At 44.5% G+C, this 17,703-nt stretch overlaps 1 protein-coding gene across 12 annotated transcripts in view; it reads left to right on the top strand.

The window, feature by feature from the left end:
• The window catches only part of map2 (microtubule-associated protein 2), a 103,293-nt gene that overhangs the window by 74,040 nt on the left and 11,550 nt on the right, over nt 1–17,703 (top strand). For 6 of the 12 annotated variants that reach the window (XM_066688650.1, XM_066688655.1, XM_066688652.1 and 3 more), the window contains 8 exons: nt 170–3,709; nt 5,656–5,856; nt 6,204–6,341; nt 7,407–7,468; nt 8,783–8,974; nt 9,265–9,412; nt 10,816–10,872; nt 11,406–11,749. In XM_066688650.1, the coding sequence (XP_066544747.1) occupies nt 170–3,709; nt 5,656–5,856; nt 6,204–6,341; nt 7,407–7,468; nt 8,783–8,974; nt 9,265–9,412; nt 10,816–10,872; nt 11,406–11,749 (4,682 nt within the window). The remainder of the gene's footprint in view (nt 1–169; nt 3,710–5,655; nt 5,857–6,203; nt 6,342–7,406; nt 7,469–8,782; nt 8,975–9,264; nt 9,413–10,815; nt 10,873–11,405; nt 11,750–17,703) is intronic. The other 6 variants (XM_066688661.1, XM_066688651.1, XM_066688654.1 and 3 more) reach the window with 4 other exon arrangements.

Below are 17,703 nucleotides of genomic sequence, written 5' to 3'. Positions count from 1 at the left end.
TCCTTCCCACATAATGCAGTGGATTATGCTGAATGAAGATCTGTGCATTGATGTAGAGTTTTGCCTGTATGACAACATGTTTTTTTTATTTAAAAAAATAATCAAAAATGTTAAACAAACAAACAAAAAGAAACCCAGAACAACCAGACTACTTTAGATTTGCTTACAGCCCTGAAGATGGACACAGGAAGGGATGCAGAGCCTGCCACTCCCACTTGGACAGACATCCACCAGTTTCATCAACAACCGGAGGAGTCATGCAAATCGGAGCCCCAATCTCCTTCTCCTTCAGAAAAAGATGAGGTTCACCTCCCTCAGCCCGAAGGTTTACTAACTGCTGCTTCAAAAACTGAGGAACCCACCTCTGTACCTGAGATACCTACGGCTGCCACTGCACCTTCTAATGGTCAAACCCACCCCAAAGAACCTGCTGAGTCCCAGCCAAAGCAGCCAGATGCAAAAGAGTCCAGTGCATCCCCAGAGAAATGTGACCAAGCAAAGGAAACTGAAAAACAGGAGCCGCTGAAACTAGCTGCAGAAAAGGAAGACAGATCTGCTGCTGCAGAGCAGAAAGGAGACACTAGTGATGTTTCCAAAATCAAAGATACTCCTGCAGAGAAAAAGCTTTCCGTTGAAGCCCAGGAGCCGAGCAGTCCAGTGGTCAAAGCTTCACTCGAGCAGCCTGTTCACTTCCAGGCTGAGTCCCTACCTGATGACTTCAAGGATGAAAAGGTTACAGCAGAAATTAAACAGGTTGATAAGTCTGGCATTTTGGAAAAACCTGAAGATATCCCAACTAAAAAAGAGGAGTCACCAACTAGAGTTGACGAGGCTCTGAAAACAGAAGAGAAGGAAGAAAAAGAAATGAAGAGAGCAGAAACCATTAGTAAACAGCTCTCTTCAGAACAAGCACCAGTTGTAGCCTCTACAGTGTCACCTGCCACAAGAGAAAGTGACAATTCTTTAACAGATTTAAAAAAAGAACCAGAGATCTCCAGTCAAGCAAAGCTACAACAAGAATCTGCAGGTGCCCAACTGGCTGAGATTTCTGAAGAGAAGGTTGATAAAGATCTCAAGAAGTCAATAGAGGAAATGCCCACTGATGCATTGAAGGAGATAAGCACAGAAATAAAAGTGATATCAGAGAAGACCACTGATCCAAAGGTGCAGCCAGAACAACTTGACATAGAGGAACTCTCTGGTGGTATGGATCTACATATGGAAAGTCTTGAAAAAGACAAGTCAGGAATGTCTGCCTATTTTGAGACATCAGCCTTGAAGGAAGAGGAAGCCAAGGGGGGTGTTGAGCAAGGTGAAGGCTATTATGAGTTTAGCGATGCAAGGGTAAAGATTTCTGAAACTCCTTCTGGTGTGTCAGATATGTGGGGGGGAAATGGTGTCTTGCCACCGGAAGTTAGCTTTAGCACATTGCCACAGACACAGGCAGCAGCAGAGGACAAATCTGATGCCCGAAAAAGCCCTATAGAAGAGCTGAAACCCCTCCCAATACTGGACAAGAAGAAGGATGAGGGCAGGCTTTCTGCCAGCAGGTTGTCTCTGGAGCAGAGGAGCTACTCTTTAAACATTCCTATAGCCTCCTTGGAATCACTGAATCAAGGTCAGGGGCGTCCAAAGGCCTTCTCCCCGCTGGCCTCAGATATTATGTCCTTCACCAGTGGCAGCTTAGATGAGCCAACAGATTATCTTCCAGTCACCACCCCGTCTGTGGAAAAGCAGCCAGCTTTCCCTCCTTTGATTCTGGAAACCACAGCAGCCGCTGCTACTGCTCCCTCAACTTCACCACCTGTTCTAGATCCTGAAATAAAGACAAGTCCCCAAGCTGAATCACCTTCAGAATCTCCATTCCAGCTGAAGGACTATTACAAAAACGGTTCTGTGATGGCTCCGGATCTGCCTGAAATGCTCGACCTAGCGGGCACCAGATCCAGACTGACTTCTGAGAGCACTGATCCTGAGATGGTGAGACGAAAGTCTGTACCTGCTGATGTGCCAGCCCTCATGGACGATACCTTGGCTCAGCTGGGATTGGTGGACAAGAGTCAGAAGGTAGATAGAAGTGAAAGCCAATTAGAAGATATTGGATACTGTGTTTTTAATGAGTATACAGGTCCGATGCCCTCACCTGCCGATGTGCACAGTCCAATGGACTCGCCTCCTCAAATCTTCACCACGCTTGTTATGGAAGAGGACAAGGAAGAAGAAGTGAAAGCAGCTGAGCTAGAGCAGGTTCCACAGAAAGTAGAAATTAAGGAAAAAGAAGAAAATGAACCTGAAGACAAGACTACAATATTTCCTCAGCAGCTGTCAGAAGGATCCGAAGACAAAGAGGTAAAAGAATCTGTAACAGAAGAAACAGATGCTGACAAAACTGGAATAGCTGCAGTTAAGGAAAAGGAGAGTGTAATCTTTGAAGGAAGCAGTCTACAGGAAGATGTTAAAATGGAAATGGAGATCAAAACAGTTGTGTCTGCGCATGAAGAAGAACAAGCAAAGGAACACGATCTTCCTCCTAAAGCTGGGCCCGCTTCTGATATCCAAGGGCAGATAATTGCAGAAGTGGAGGAGCAGGAACTTTCACGAGAAGATACCTCTCCTGTGCCACCAGAGGAGGTTGACACAGGGGCAAAGGAAGTCAAGCTTGAGCCTGAGCCCTCGGCCAAGTCACCAGAAACTGTCTCCCTGGAGGTCACTGTTCTGGAACCAGAAACACAAGTTAAAGAAGAACCTGAAAAGGAGACCAAACCTGAGGATTCTGAAAAGCATCTTAAACTGGAAGCCAGACCCTTGAGTGTAGAGGAAGAGAGGGAGCTGCAGGAAATGAAAGAGAAAATGAAAGACAAGCCAGACTTGGTGCACCAGGAAGCTTATGAGGAAGTAGATGCGGAAGAGGTCTACACAGGAGTGCTGAGCAAGGAACGAGTTACAAAACCTGAAACGGTCAAACAGATACCATCAGTTGAGAGTACCTCAGAGGAGGAAAAAATAACAGTCCCTGAACCCGAAAAGCCAAAACAACCAGAGGAGGAATCGGTGCCAATAGAAGAGCTAGTAAGGAAGGAGACTCCAGTGGAAGCCTCACCATTTCCAGTTAAGGAAGAGGAGCCTGCAGCAGAGATGCCTGAAATTAAGGCAGGAGAACTGAAAGAGACAGAGGTTGAAGATGATGTGGAATTAGCTGAAGAACCTGAGGAAGTTCTAGAGGTAGTAAAGGAGACTGCCTCCCAGGAGAAGCAGGAAGAGGAGGTGCAGGAACAAGAGGATGAAGGGTTGAGGGAGGAAGCTGGAGCAGAGGAGGCAGTGGAGCCCAGAGGGGTGATCGAGTCAGTGGTTACTGTGGAGGACGACTTTATTACAGTGGTGCAGACCATTGACGAGGGCAAAGAGTCTTGCCACAGTGTCAGGTTCTCTGGTCCTCCGGAGGAAGAACAATCACAGGCAGGTGCTGAGGAAGAGGAGGAGGAGGAGGAGGAGCAGGAGGCAGCTGAGTTGGAAAAAGAGGCAGAGATGGAGGCTGCCAGTCTGGAAGAAGCTCCTGAGGTTCCCGAGGTTCCCGAGGCTCCTGCCTCCCCAGTGAAGGAGGAAGTACCTGAGAGCGAATGCAGAACGGAGAATTATGATGACTACAAAGATGAGACTACCATTGACGACTCCATCTTGGATACGGACAGTGCCTGGGTGGATGCTCAAGGTGCGATTTTAATTATCATTCTGTATTTCTAGGCCTTGACCTGTTTTCTAAAGTGCATTCCTGATGAACAATTAAAAATGTTAGTTTAAAATCCTGATACATGTACAATTATACTCTGCATGCCCCCATATTCATGTCTTGTAACTTATAAAAGTAAGACATTTTATACTTGAAGTCAGTCACATTAGGGGTACATTTATATTTTATAGATTTCCTTAATTTGATAACTTAAAACTTTCCCATTAATCAAAGCCTCAGTCCCTTCATTATAAGGCCCTGCGTTTTATGCAACATTTATTGTAATTCAGCTGCTGTGCCCTAGATGTCCCTGCAGCCTCTCCAGTTATAGTAATTTAATTTGCAATAAAGAAATCAATGCCACGCTTTGACTAATTAAGAAATTAAAAACTAATTATGATGAGTACAGATGGTAATTTAATTAATTGATGCGTTAAAAGAAAGCTTGAGATCTTTACATGGAGTCAAACACATTACAATCAAGAACAACACAAAACGAGGAAAACAAGAAGATTCCCCTCAATTTATCCCCAGATATATGATGCATGAGAATCCCAAACCACATGCATTTCGGAACAAACATGTAGTAAATGTGGGAGCAATTCCTACAGCAGCTTAGCTGAGAAGGGAATATCTACCCCAAATTACCGATTTGCACAAAACATAAAATATACAGCAGGCAAAGATGTCTGGAAGTGTATCTGTTGTCACTTTCGAGTCTACAGATGCACAATATCAGTATGTTTTGCAAGTAGTTTGCTCTCCAAGGACTAATAAATACCTCAGAACTGCAAGTAATGTGAGCCGATGCAGTTAATGTGCAGTGTGTGAATTACTCGTCACTCAATTTGAATAATGTCACTGGTTTTGTCTCGCTGATAATGACATTGAGACGATCCAGGCACACTGACATTCTTCAAGGTTTACTGCCCAGTTCAGTACATTTGACTTGTTATGCCCACGTAATATCCCATTTCGGCAACATCTGGGCAAATCATTTTCCGAAAGCAGACAAGCTGGTTGCAATGAATAAAACATATTTTGCTTTACCCAAGCAGAAAACTAAAGCATAAAGACCACCTGACAGAATCAATGCAACAACAAGCTTGTCATTCCCCCATAATGTTGCCACCTGAGCCACGCAGATTGGGCACTTGGTATCCTGCTGCTGAATATCAGTCCAAACACACCCCCTCACACGCTTTGTGCATTTCTGCAAGCACTGCAGTGTTACAGGACCTCCAGGCATTGCTTACAGATGTGCAAAGATTAAAATACGTTTAATATTTATTTCCCAATTTAGCATAAAAGGCTAAAATATATTTCAGTTGTTACAGATTTTGTAGATGCTGAATGTGTTTCTTTTTATATCCAAGTTTTTACAGATCAACGTCAATGTATGACAGAAGGCAGAGTTAGGCAACTGACGATGCTTACATTGAATAAGAGAAGTGAATGCACGGGACATTTTCATTAATGAAAAGTCTGTAGTTGCTGCCTTTAATCAACGCATCAATATGCCTTATGACTAACAGATTATTAAAGGCATTGGTAAATTATTAATCAATAAGTGGTTTAATTAAGCAGACTACATGGCCACCTTGTGCTGGGAGGACTGAAGTGCAGCCTAAAACAAAGGGCCCTAATGATAGTAGATATGTGTATTCTCTTATTAAACCAATACTTATCATGTTTTATGTTAGCTTATATAGTTTCTTTGACAAAAGGTTTAAAACATGCATGAACAAGGGAGTGAATATTGGACATATTGATCACCACTGTCTTTTTAAACTCATGTTGCAGCATTATAGCTGTTTCTTGCTTTTTTTTAAGCTGTGTATAATTCAGACTTCATCTAGGCCAGGCCATTCTTGTGCCTACAGCTGTCCTGGGCTCAGTGTCCTTGTTTTGCTCCTTCTGAACTGCAGATGACGACAGGAGCATCATGACCGAAAAGATAGAACAACTTCCCAAAATGGAGAGCCCTGAAATCAGGAAGCCCTCTGTGGAAAAGCACACAAAGGAGAAGGCAATGAATAGGGCGAAAGGCCGGGTCTCCACCCCTGAGCGCAAGCCAGCCAGGAAGGAGCCTAGCTCCGTCCCCAGGGACGAGATGAAGAAGAAAAAAGGTTCCTGCCTAGAAATTTATATAATGCATTGACTAAATTAACATGCGATTACCTAATAAAAGATACTTCTTATATTAGGGCTTTTTTCTTTTAAATGCTGGGTTTTGTACGTGTGTTATATAGCTTACGTTTATTGTAGTAGGAAATACGGTTATTTTTGGCCAATGTTACACTTGAAATATTTATGTTTATTTGCTGACTGGAGTTTGTATTCTAGGAACCTTTTTCTTACTTTATGATGTCACACTGAATTTGCCTTTTGTTTTCGAGGGGTGGAGGGGCTGTCTGAACCGTTCTTTGTGAGTGCTTTTCCTTGCTCTCCCTGACTCTGTCTCTCCTTCTTGTAGCAGTGTTTAAGAAGGCTGAACTTACTAAAAAATCAGACATACAGACCCGGTCTCCGTCACGGAAAATTGTATTAAAACCGGCTGTCCGATACCCTAGACCAACTCCGCATCACGCCTGTGCTAAACGGAAACTGACAGGTGACAATTCCCAACAAAGTGCTCTGCAATGTGGCTGGCAAACATGGACATCCGTATCTCATCGCTAGAATTATTTTTGTGGTTGTTGGTTTTGTGTTGTTTTTCTAAACCACCGGGCTGTTTTTTATATTTTCTTTTGTTTTAGATGTGCTGTAGTTCTCTTCAGTGCTTTCGCCAATCGTACATTTTCCTCTTGCTTTTTCTTTTTCAAAGTGCATCACATCGAACGGCAGTCATGGTCATTCATGCTTCTTTATATTTTTGTTGTGTGTGAAAACCTTTGTGCTCATGTAATGGTCTTGTGTTGGTGTTGTGGTCTGGTGCATTTGATCATTTCTCTTCCACTCTGATTTGGCAGCGATGGCTTTGTCCAGACGTGGCTGTGTGTCAGTGACAAACTGCAGAAAGATCTCTGTCATGGAATCGGTGGCATTTGTCCATCATTGAAATTGTACACAAGATCATTCCAGTGTTACTATTGAGACCCTTAGAGTTTATATGTGTCAACATGGAACACGTGGCTTCAGTCGCCGACACCCACCGGCTCCCTTAGTGGCTCCCTGTGTTCGAGTGCATCAGGGGATGATTCAGGTCCCCAGTGTGAGTGACTGGACCGGAAGAAAACGACTCTGTGTCTTATGGTGGGAAGGGTTTTATTACTCTGAAAACAGACGGACAGGACCTGAGGTATATCATGAAATACTCTTCGAGGTTTCATGATTGCAATCTAAGGAATTTTTGATATATGGGATAATTTAAAGTAAACTTGATGATAAGCTCTATCATCTTATACCTGTATATTCAAAGGAAAGTACAAATAAACACATAGTGCTGCATAGTAAATACTGCATCTAAGTGTAGGTGCTGATTAGGGACGATTGATAAAGGGTCCACAGAGTTCTGCAGGTTTGCGGTTGAACCCTGTCAGATCCGGCTGCTGCCGTGTACATGGTTTTGGCCCGTGTTTGTCATGTACCATTCGCTCCAATCATCGCTGCTGCTTCTGTGCCCGTCATCCGCAGCGGACAGGCTTTAACCATGCCAGTGTCTCTCTGTCCCCGACAGTGGCCGTGACCGAGGGCCGGCAGCCTCTCAGCGTGGCCAGGACGTCCAGGGACCGGATCACAGTGAGTCTTTGTTCTTCTCCCTAATGTCAATCCGCTCCACTCTCACGGGTAAACGCACCCTCATCATGGCCTTAGACGTGGCACTGTGCAGAAGTGGGTTCTGTATTAACCAGCATAACATGTTTTTGAGCTGAAAGATGGTAAGTTATGACGGAGGTGGCAATGCTCTGAGGGAGTCTGGGATCAGATTCAATGACACAACCGATAGCACTGAATTCCCTTCCCTTACCTGGGATAGGAATACCTGGCATGAACTCCAAGAGACCAGTTAGAGAGCTGAACAGTCATGATCTATCGTCAGCAGCTGCCAAGACAGCAATCCATCAGACACTACTAATCAGCTGACAATGTGTGATCTACAATGTCAGGCACACTTCAGACAGACATGGTGTTGTTTCACAAGAAAGAAACAGACATCAAATACTGAGAAAGCATGAATCTCAAATGAATCTGTTCTTAAACAGAATCTGACTAAATCATTTATGTAGTTACTTAATCCTTTTTCCAATTACATACCAGCAAACCATAATTTCAGCGATTTATTTGCCAGCAAAATAGCTACTCGTTTAAATTAATCATTTTGTCTAATCTGGCATTTTTATTTATCATCAAAGTCCTAATTGGTTTACTCACAGTAGAATAAAGAAACTGTTTCCTATACATACTGCCAATGATACACATTGCCGTGAGGAATTCAGACGCGTCAGGGTCATTTATACGATCCGTTACATCAGTACAGTCTCACGCCATGGCTGTGGCACGGTCTGTTCTCTTCTGCGTTCATCTCCATATTCATATTTTTTCATGTTTATTTACATTCTTTCATAGTCATACTTCATGTATTCATTCCAGATTCTCAGTTTCCTTTACACTGCAATTACCATTGAGATGGTTACGTTAAAATAAAGCTCCTGCCTTTTCAGTTCATGATACAGCTTTACTAAAAATAACAAAACTCCAACAGTCAATGCAGTCATTTCTTTATTTGTAATAATTTCAATTATTCAAGAATATTTTTATTTTAATGGCCACATTTACAAATGTAAATATTTTGATCGCTTCCACTTTATCCATTCATTTTGACATTCAGAAACCTCTGCAGTGTGTAGAGAGGTACAGAGAGTCATTCTGAGGACAAATAACTAACTAAGACCACTCTTAAGTGCTTCTTAATTCATTTTATTATCATTATTATCATTTTTGTTTGCATTATGTTTGTTTCATTTTCCATTTGATTATTTTTGTTTGCATTTTCATTTTGTCACCCCAACGCCCCTCCCTGTCCGTGTGTCCGTCTGCCACTCTCGCACGAAGAGCCCGTCCCCATCCGCACTCACAAAGATCCCCACCTCTAAAGTGCGGGCCACCGCCCTGCTCCCGCCCCGGCCCAACTCGGCCTGCTCTCTGTCCAGAAAGAGCTCCCACCTGGAGTCAGAGCTGTACGGCCCCCGGCCCTCCTCGGCGGGACCCCGAGATTCCCACACAAACCACAGCCGCCTGGCCAAGGTAAGACAGGGCGTGGCACGACCCCACACACTCAGGACGGCGCATCAGCATTCGTTGGCCTACACTTCCTTTGATGTGAAAGGGAAATAAATCTGGGATTGCATCCTTCTAGCTTCTTTTAAAAGTATTATTATTTTAGTGTGTGATTCCTTCTTGTGTGGATTGAAGGACAGAGGTTGTCTGGACATCTGCAGATGAAACCACACTGTGCCAGCGTGAGCTCGGAGCGGTCAGTGTGCTGTGTACATAGTTCTCATGCTGTGTGTGTGTGTGTGTGTGTCATGTGTCAGGACGGCAGCTCCCGGAGCCCGGAGAAGCGCTCGGCTCTGCCCAGGCCCTCGTCCATCCATCCCCCCCGCCGCGGCCCGACAGCCGACCACGACGAGAGCTCCACCTCCATCACCAGCTCCGGCTCCACCGCGCCTCGCCGCCCGACCTGTAAGACCCCCGATGCTGCACTCTGCACTCTCCGCAGCTCAATACAGCCAAATACCGTGCAATACCGTGCAATACAGTTCAATACCGCTCAATATCACAAACTCGGTCCTAGATGCTGCAAGACGTCCACATGTGTCCTGACGGATGATCTAAGACTGTGTGGGTGAATTATATATATATATGTTACGGTACATTTGTGAAAATGGTAAATGTAGAAATGTACCGGTAAACATTTACACAGTTTACATTTACCAAGTAGGCGGTAAGTGGCACCATGGGGAATGTGTATTTCCCACAGACATTCCCACACAGGCTTTCACAAGATTCTTAGAAGAGTTATTGGCTAAATTGGTCAAAGTCTGCGCACAAGAACAAAAGTCTGCGTGTCAAACAAATCCACTGACCTACTGCTGCTCAAACAAGCACAATTTACCGGGAGATGCACAGACTATCTGCGGGAAATACACATTTCCAGTGGTGCCAGTAAATGCATACATTTTCCGCCTAGTTGGTGAATTTATAAATGTGCCGGTATATTTATACATTTACCTTTTTCACACATTTACCAGAACATATATATCTATGCACTACTTTTATTTTGTGCAGTGAATCTGCCTTGTCTCTTCCGCCCATGCCATGCGTGGGTGTGAGCTTGAAACCTTTCCAGACGCACTGCCTGCCTTCTCCTGCTCACCCACGTAGCTCACAAAAGGTGGCTCTGTTTCAATGCCGTGAAGGCTCATTTGTTTGTCAAACACACATCTCCTGTAAGCGATAGAGCCATGGAGGGAAGAGGGAAATCCCTGGAAAATTTGTAGTAGGACCTAGAGCAGGCCAGTCTGTCTGTCTGTCTGTGGGCTCTGTTGTTTTTGTTCTTTACAGGCCTGAGTGCATGTCTCTAAACCAGCAGGTAGTTCATTAAAGATCCCTTCAAAATCTTCTACAAAGCTGACCGGCTGACAGAACACGCCTGAACTGTTTCGATACCCAGCCTGAAGACTATTTCAGGACACCAGAGATTTGACATGTCTGCAATCCCAGACAATCTTTCCCTGCAGAAACACGCCTGCCATCCGTGTGGCTCGACCCAAATGTCCTGAACAGAACAATTGCATATTTCTTACATTTCATATTATGGATCTATATATATTATATGTATATTTCATATTATATGACATAATACTACATATTATAGATACTTTCATATCATATATTTTATATTATTTCCTACACATCCTGCTAACGTCGGAGCATCTCAGTAGCGTCTCTCTGCCTCTGTCTGTGTGCTGTGTATTGCAATAGAGCCTCTAGAACCAGCATTGATAGCTGCTGCCCTTTTTCTCTTCTTTTTTCCCTCCTGCCATGTTGTCCTCCCTGCTGCTTCACTCCTCCTCCCCCCATAGCGTTTCGTTCTGAAGGACGGGCTGAACAGAGGACTGGACGGGCCCCCACTATGACAGGTAGAGCCCCCTCTCCCTCACCTCCCCTGCGGCTGTGCTGGTGCTGTGTACTGGTGCTCTGTACTGGGCTGCCTCTCTGGGCAATGTGTGCCAGACTGCAATTGCCAGATGGTCGTTGTTTTTTTCCAAAGTTTTCCATCTGTTTTTCACAGTGAATGATTTTGCTTTTGATGACTCCAGGGGTTACACGGTGCTGGACAATGTTAATACCATGTTTTACACACAAAAGTCTTCTTTCATAAGGCTGGGGTGATAACCGTTCTTATGGACATTTACTGTGGTTTCTAATGTAGGAAAACAGAGGGATCTTAATGCTCAGTGTAGACACAAGCCAGGATTACAGAGAAATCACAATGCAGATAGTAAACTTGCTCAAGGGCAGGCATGTGTCTTTAACTGTGGGTTTACCCTGAGTCTGGTTTCCCATCATCCTGTCACTGAAGACATGGCATCTCTGGCACAGTTGGGTGTTGAAGGACTGTGCCGGTCAGTGGTGGCCGCTGTGTGAACCCCCTGCTTGTGTCGTCCTACAGGGACGGACTCGGCTCGCTCACGCTCAGCCAGGAGTGGAGCCTCCACTCCCCACACCCCGGGCTCCACGGCCATCACCCCAGGCACCCCGCCCAGCTACTCCTGCCGCACCCCAGGGACCCCCGGCACGCCCAGCTACCCGCGCACGCCCCGCACCCCCGGCACCCCCAAGTCCATGAGCCTGGTGTCCCAAGAGAAGAAGGTGGCCGTCATCCGGACCCCGCCCAAGTCGCCCGCCACGCCCAAGCAGCTCCGCCTCGTCAACCAGCCCCTGCCAGACCTCAAGAACGTCAAGTCCAAGATCGGCTCCACTGACAACATCAAGTATCAGCCCAAGGGGGGACAGGTAAGGCGGCCCCCAGCTCCAGTGATGTGCAAAGTCTTCCATTCCTGCTGCTGCTTGTACAACTGATTTCACTGCTGCAGCGACTCTGCTGCTCTGATGCCTCGACTGCTGCTTCCAGTACGGCTGCAGTTTTCCCAGTGTGTGTGTGTGTGTGTGTCTATGTGTGTGTGTGTGTGTGTTTGTGTGTGTGTGTGTGTGTGTGAGAGTGTCTGTGCGTGTGTTAGTGTGTGTGTGTGTGTGTGTGTGTGAGTGTGTCTGTGTGTTAGTGTGTGTCTGTGTGTGTTAGTGTGTGTGTGTGTCTGTGTGTCTGTGTGAGTGTGTGTGTTTGTGTGTGTGTCTGTGTCTGTTTGTGTGTGTGTGTGTGTGTGAGTGTCTGTGTGAGTGTCTGTGTGAGTGTGTATGTGTCTGTGTGTGTGTGTGAGTGTCTGTGTGAGTGTGTGTCTGTGTGTCTGTGTGTGTGTGTGTGTCTGTGTCTGTGTGTGTCTGTGTGAGTGTGTGTGAGTGTCTGTGTGTGTGTGTGTGTGTGTGTTAGTGTGTGTCTGTGTGTGTCTATGTGTGTGTGTGTGTCTATATGTCTGTGTGTGTGTGTGTGTGAGTGTCTGTGTGTGTGTGTGTGTGTTTTAGTGTGTGTCTGTGTGTGTCTATGTGTGTGTGTGTGTCTATATGTCTGTGTGTGTGTGTGTGTGAGTGTCTGTGTGTGTGTGTGTGTGTGTGTGTGTGTGTGTGAGTGTCTGTGTGAGTGTCCTGTGTTTCCTCTTGTGACCATCTCATGGTGCTGGGCTGAGTGGAGTTACCTGTGTTTTGTATGTTTGTTCTATCGTGTGTATTGGTTTGAAAAGGAGCCAGAGTTTAAAATAAAAGGATGTGGAACAGATTTTCAACACGACTTGTCTGAGGGCAGACAATACGAGAAATGGACAGGTTTAATTCTGAATGCTGCTCACATAGGATGAACAGATTGTGCTGAATTATGGAGAAGGGAATTGTGTTTGACTGGAGTGCTTGTTCAGTACATTGGGTTTCATGAGTGTGAGAGACTCACACTGACTCGGGTGTTTAGCCTGCAGATTGTTTTTCTCGGCGCACTGGAATGAAGGTTCATGTGGGCATTGTACTAGTGGCTGTGTGTAGGAGTCTAGAATCTGTTCACAACTTTATTGCTGTAAGTATATTACAATTGCAAGGTCATGTAACTAAATTACCTAAAGACATAACTAAAATACAAAATCTGGAAATCTTTAAAACTTAAATGCACTGCAGCCATCTCAGATGTTTAAAGTGGTCCATTCTAAATTAAAGGAATAATTGATACTTCCCTGCTCTCTCAGCTATGGGACAGAAGTTATTTCTTCTGAATGATGGCAGCAGATCTAGATCTTTCACTCTTTTTATTTACGTCTAGAGAACGCTAGATTATTGCTTTGGAAAGTATTAACTTTAAAGACAGCAAACTGATACTGCAGATCATAAATCATCTAATACCAAGCTGACAGCTTTACACGCAGATCACACCGAAGTGAAAGGAAATGCATATTCAGTGTCATGTTTAACAATGCCGGCGTGCGCTCGCAGTACGACACCGGCTTTTTCACTTGTTACCATGGATATGAACTGGATCCAAACATCGTTCTTCATGTCTGGATTCGGAGTTGTGCCGTGCGTTTATCACCGCTAAAGCTGTGCATCTAGTGTATGAATTGAGAAGAAAAAAATGCCCTATTAGCTCATCAGGTTTTCACAGTTAATTCAAATTAGGGCTTTCGGTTTTCAGCACTCGTTTTGTAAGGTGTGTGTTTGCTTCTTTTTACCTTCGTATCTCAAATGAATCGTTAACCAATCGCTGATCTACACCCCTTAACCAATCACTGATCCACACCCCTCTTGACCCTGGCACACCTTTCTCATTCCCACCTAAATTACCTTTACCTGTTCTATACAATGCAGCACTTTTAATTGATTTTGAAAGCAAAGCCACACGTCTCTTCTCCCGAGCTCCATCCAAAGTCTATTATCCAGATGTTCACAGATGTAAGATCTTCACTCAGGACTGCTGGCTCAGCCTGGCCCGGTCCCTGCTCTGTCTGTAGGACTTTCCCAGATTAGAGCACTCTGCGGTTTGGATCTACATCCTCCGAGTCCCTTGTCCTGCTCCAGAGCCGGGGCGGCAGGGCTGTGGGCAGCAGTGAGCCGCAGCAGGGACACATCGCTGGGAGACAAGGCTCTGCTGATGGGAAATGATGGCGCCGTGGATCCCTCGCCGCAGTCACTTTGGTTTGACATTCATTCGAAGCCATAGCGCCCTGCGTGTCACCCTGCCAGTGTCGGCATTGCTCTCTCCGCCTGACCCGCCTGCAATTTCACACCACAGCTGCTGCTCACATTCGTGCTCTTTAAAATAAAACGCCACACACAGTATAAGACATCCATGAACTTTGATGACATTTCTCAACCTTCCTCAACCCCTGATTGTTACATAAATGAGAAGATCATAACAGTCAGCTTTCGCATCTCTGCTGCTCGTGATTAGTGAATGTTGTGTTGTTAGTTTTATGCTATATATTGCGGTGTGGCCAGAGGGGGTGTCACAATATACCAACTATTGCTGGTGAGGTTAGAGCTGAACCACTTGTGATGAAACGAACGCTAATCTAGTCTTACTGAGGGGTCAGTTGGGGTTGTTGTTTTGGGATTCTCAGACTGTCCGGGTCACAGCCTGGAGAGCTGCGTTACATAATGCATGTCTGGAGCTTGTTGGGAGATGTGGGGCAGGAATAAGCTCACACAGAGCACACCCTGGATGACTGCGGCTGTCTGAAATGATCCCCGGCCCGCTGAGCGATGCTGGGATCCACAGTGACAGGGTGCATCATCACTGGAGGCCGACTCGGTTCAAATGTGTTTCAAGGCGAAGCCGCCGTTATGCAAGAGCTGCAGCTGCTTTTGAGTTTAGAGACTGTCGGACAAATGCATATAAAAAATGAACACACCCCTTAGTGTGCTGGTCTCCCTCAGCAAAAGCAACATGTTAGAGTTGGACCTCGACGCATAAACTTTCACCATTCAGATTCGAGAGTTTAGTCTCATCTTTGGATTCGTACGTTGAGAGTTTGTTTTTTTTCCTTTATAATTGAAAACTGTAAAATTGCTCTGGGGATAAAATGTTTATGAATGCAGGGAAAGTTTCGACCCGTCTGTGCGTGTGTCGGTACGCGCCTGCAGGAGTGAAGAGAGAGTCATGCGGCGGTGCTTTTATATCCTGTCTTTTTGCCGCACTCTGTGACTCCCTTTCAAACAGGTTCAACCCACACAGGAAAATATGAATAAAAAGTATCAGTGGGCATCCTCTAATTCCAACATCTGACTTTCACAGCATCTCATGGTGGGGACGAGGTTGCATTGGTGTCCATTAATAACTAAGTGATCAAGGATCCTATCCAGTCTGTTTTTGAATGATCCCAAATTGTCTCTTCAGCCACATCGCTGGGGAGTTTGTTCAGATTGTGACGCCTCTCTGTGTGAAGAAGTGTCTCCTGTTTTCTGTCTCGAATGCCTTGAAGCCCAATTTCCATGGGTCGTCCTGCAGCTGGGTTTTGATCCCTCTCCAGTCTGTTTTAAATGGTATTCAAGTACTGCACTCTTGTTGCTGTGCTCTGGTCTATTTACAGCACTGGCTTCTCTGTCTGGCCTTAGTGGGGTCTCTTATGCTGCTATAGTGGCACTACGTTAGAGCAGCAGTATAGTGCTTTAGTTAATATTGTTCTGTTTTATAATCGACATACAGATAATAAATACTAATATCTAAATAATGCCATCACGGGGAAGAGTTGTTCAGAGAGTGTGGCCACTCCTGGTTTCATTGCTATTCCCAACAACCAGTCAGCAATCTGTGATTTCCGTGTATTGATGGTTCATTTGAATGTGGATATTTTTTGCTGCTGCACAAATGTAGGTCACCATCGTCTCGTCTTGTCGTAGAGAGTTAATGTATCAAAATTCAGGTCATGGGTTTGTAATGGAAAGGGCCTGCAAGTCAGACATCTTTATGTTCCTAGACTGCAGATTAACTCTGTAGCTTTTTTCACTTCCACAGGGCTGTTTCATGGCTCCTTATCGCCACATGGCTGATATAATTGCTGCTGATGGGGGTGTGCAGGAAGAGTGGCTAACTGATGCAACCAAACAGAGTGGAGCCCGGCTGAGACACAGGGCCTCAATGTGACTAATAGTGCTGAGCCTCTGAGTTACAGGGTAGCGTGCCATGTGTGCGTAATGAGGGCTTGTCCAAATTACTCTCCTTCCCTCCCCTGTTGCACTGAAGAGTCATTTGAAGAGCTGCGGAAAGATGATGGCTTGTGAAACTTCACAGAACATGTCAAAAGAAATGTTCATCTCTTTCTGCTGGGCTCCTCGTCTGAACCCCCCACTCACTCTTCGGTACAGTCCCGGCATGTTTGGCTTGAAATAAGAAAGTATCCAATCGAGAGGAGGCCGTTCGCCCCATCGTGCTCTTTTGGTGTCCATTAATAACTAAGTGATCAAGGATCCTATCCAGTCTGTTTTTGAATGTTCCCAAATTGTTCCCATTTTCCCAAATCAGGGAACCAACCAGAGAAAGCACATGCATTGATTTGATATTTTCAAATGACCTAGATAGAGTTAGAGGTACTCTAATTAGGGAACCAATGGCAAACTGTGATTTTTATAGTTTTTTATGTATTTATTGTAGCCTACTAGTTAATAGTTTGAATACCAAGATGAAATGGTAAAAAGTATAAGAGAATGGAATAATCGAAGAGGGGGTGGGGTAACATTATATGTCAGAAATTACATTGTGGCAGAAGAACTCAAATTAGATCCCAGTAACGGAACAGAATCTTTGTTGGTCAAACTTTTGAATAGTGGATTTGTGGTAGGAGTGTGTTACAGACCACCCAACTCAGATATTCAGCAAGATGTTGCATTGTTGCAGTCAAAAATGGATGTTTATATTTTAAGAATTTACTACTTGAGGCTCAAGAGAAATTTGTACCAAAACTTAACAAATTGAGGAACAAAAAACACTGGCCAAATGGTTTAATAGAAGTATGCAAAAAAATTTCAAGAGAAAGAAAATGCTGTATAGCGCATACAAAAGGGATGGAGACTAAACAAAAAACATAGAATATGTTGAGCTGCAAAGAGATCTTAAGAAAGGGATCAGGAAAGCAAAGAGGGAAATAGAAAGAAACATAGCTCTGGAGCTAAAACTAATGCAAAGAGCTTTTTTCAATATTACATAGAGGAGCATCTTAATGAAAACCAATTTATTCAATTAACATATAGAGGTCAATAAAGGCGGAAGTGAAACAGATAAAGGGCAAAAATTGAAGTATCTTGGAAAACGATCAAGATGTGGAAAATGTTATGAGCATCTTAATGAAAACCATATTCTTGGAGATCGTCAACATGGGTTTAGACAAGGCAGATCATGTCTTACTAATTTATTACAATGTTTTGAACACACAACTGCAGCTGTAGATCATGTGAAAGCATATGATATGATATACTTAGATTTCCAGATAAGGTTCCACACCAAATACTGATCCTCAAATTGGAAGCTGTAGGCATTCAGGGTAATGTAAGTAGATGGATGATGAACTGGTTGATGTCTAGGAAACAGAGGGTGTCGATTAGAGGAGTTGCTTCTAACTGAGTGAGGTTGTTAGTGGAGTTCCACAGGGATCAGTATTAGGGCCTGTGCTTTTTCTAATCTATATTAATGATCTGGACTCTGGGATAGTTAGAAAACTTGTCAAATTTGCAGATGATACTAAAATAGGTGGCTCAGCAGATACAATCTTGGCAGCACAGGCTATTCAGAGGGACTTAGATAATATTCAGTTGTGTGCTGACACCTGGCAGATGAAATTCAATGTGGTCGAGAGCAAGATAATACATGCAGGTAACAAAAATGT

This window comes from Amia ocellicauda, chromosome 16, assembly GCF_036373705.1.
Source record: "Amia ocellicauda isolate fAmiCal2 chromosome 16, fAmiCal2.hap1, whole genome shotgun sequence".
Lineage (NCBI taxonomy): Eukaryota > Metazoa > Chordata > Actinopteri > Amiiformes > Amiidae > Amia > Amia ocellicauda.
The sequence above is the reverse complement of the archived record's forward strand: the minus strand, read 5'-3'. Positions and strand labels throughout refer to the sequence as shown.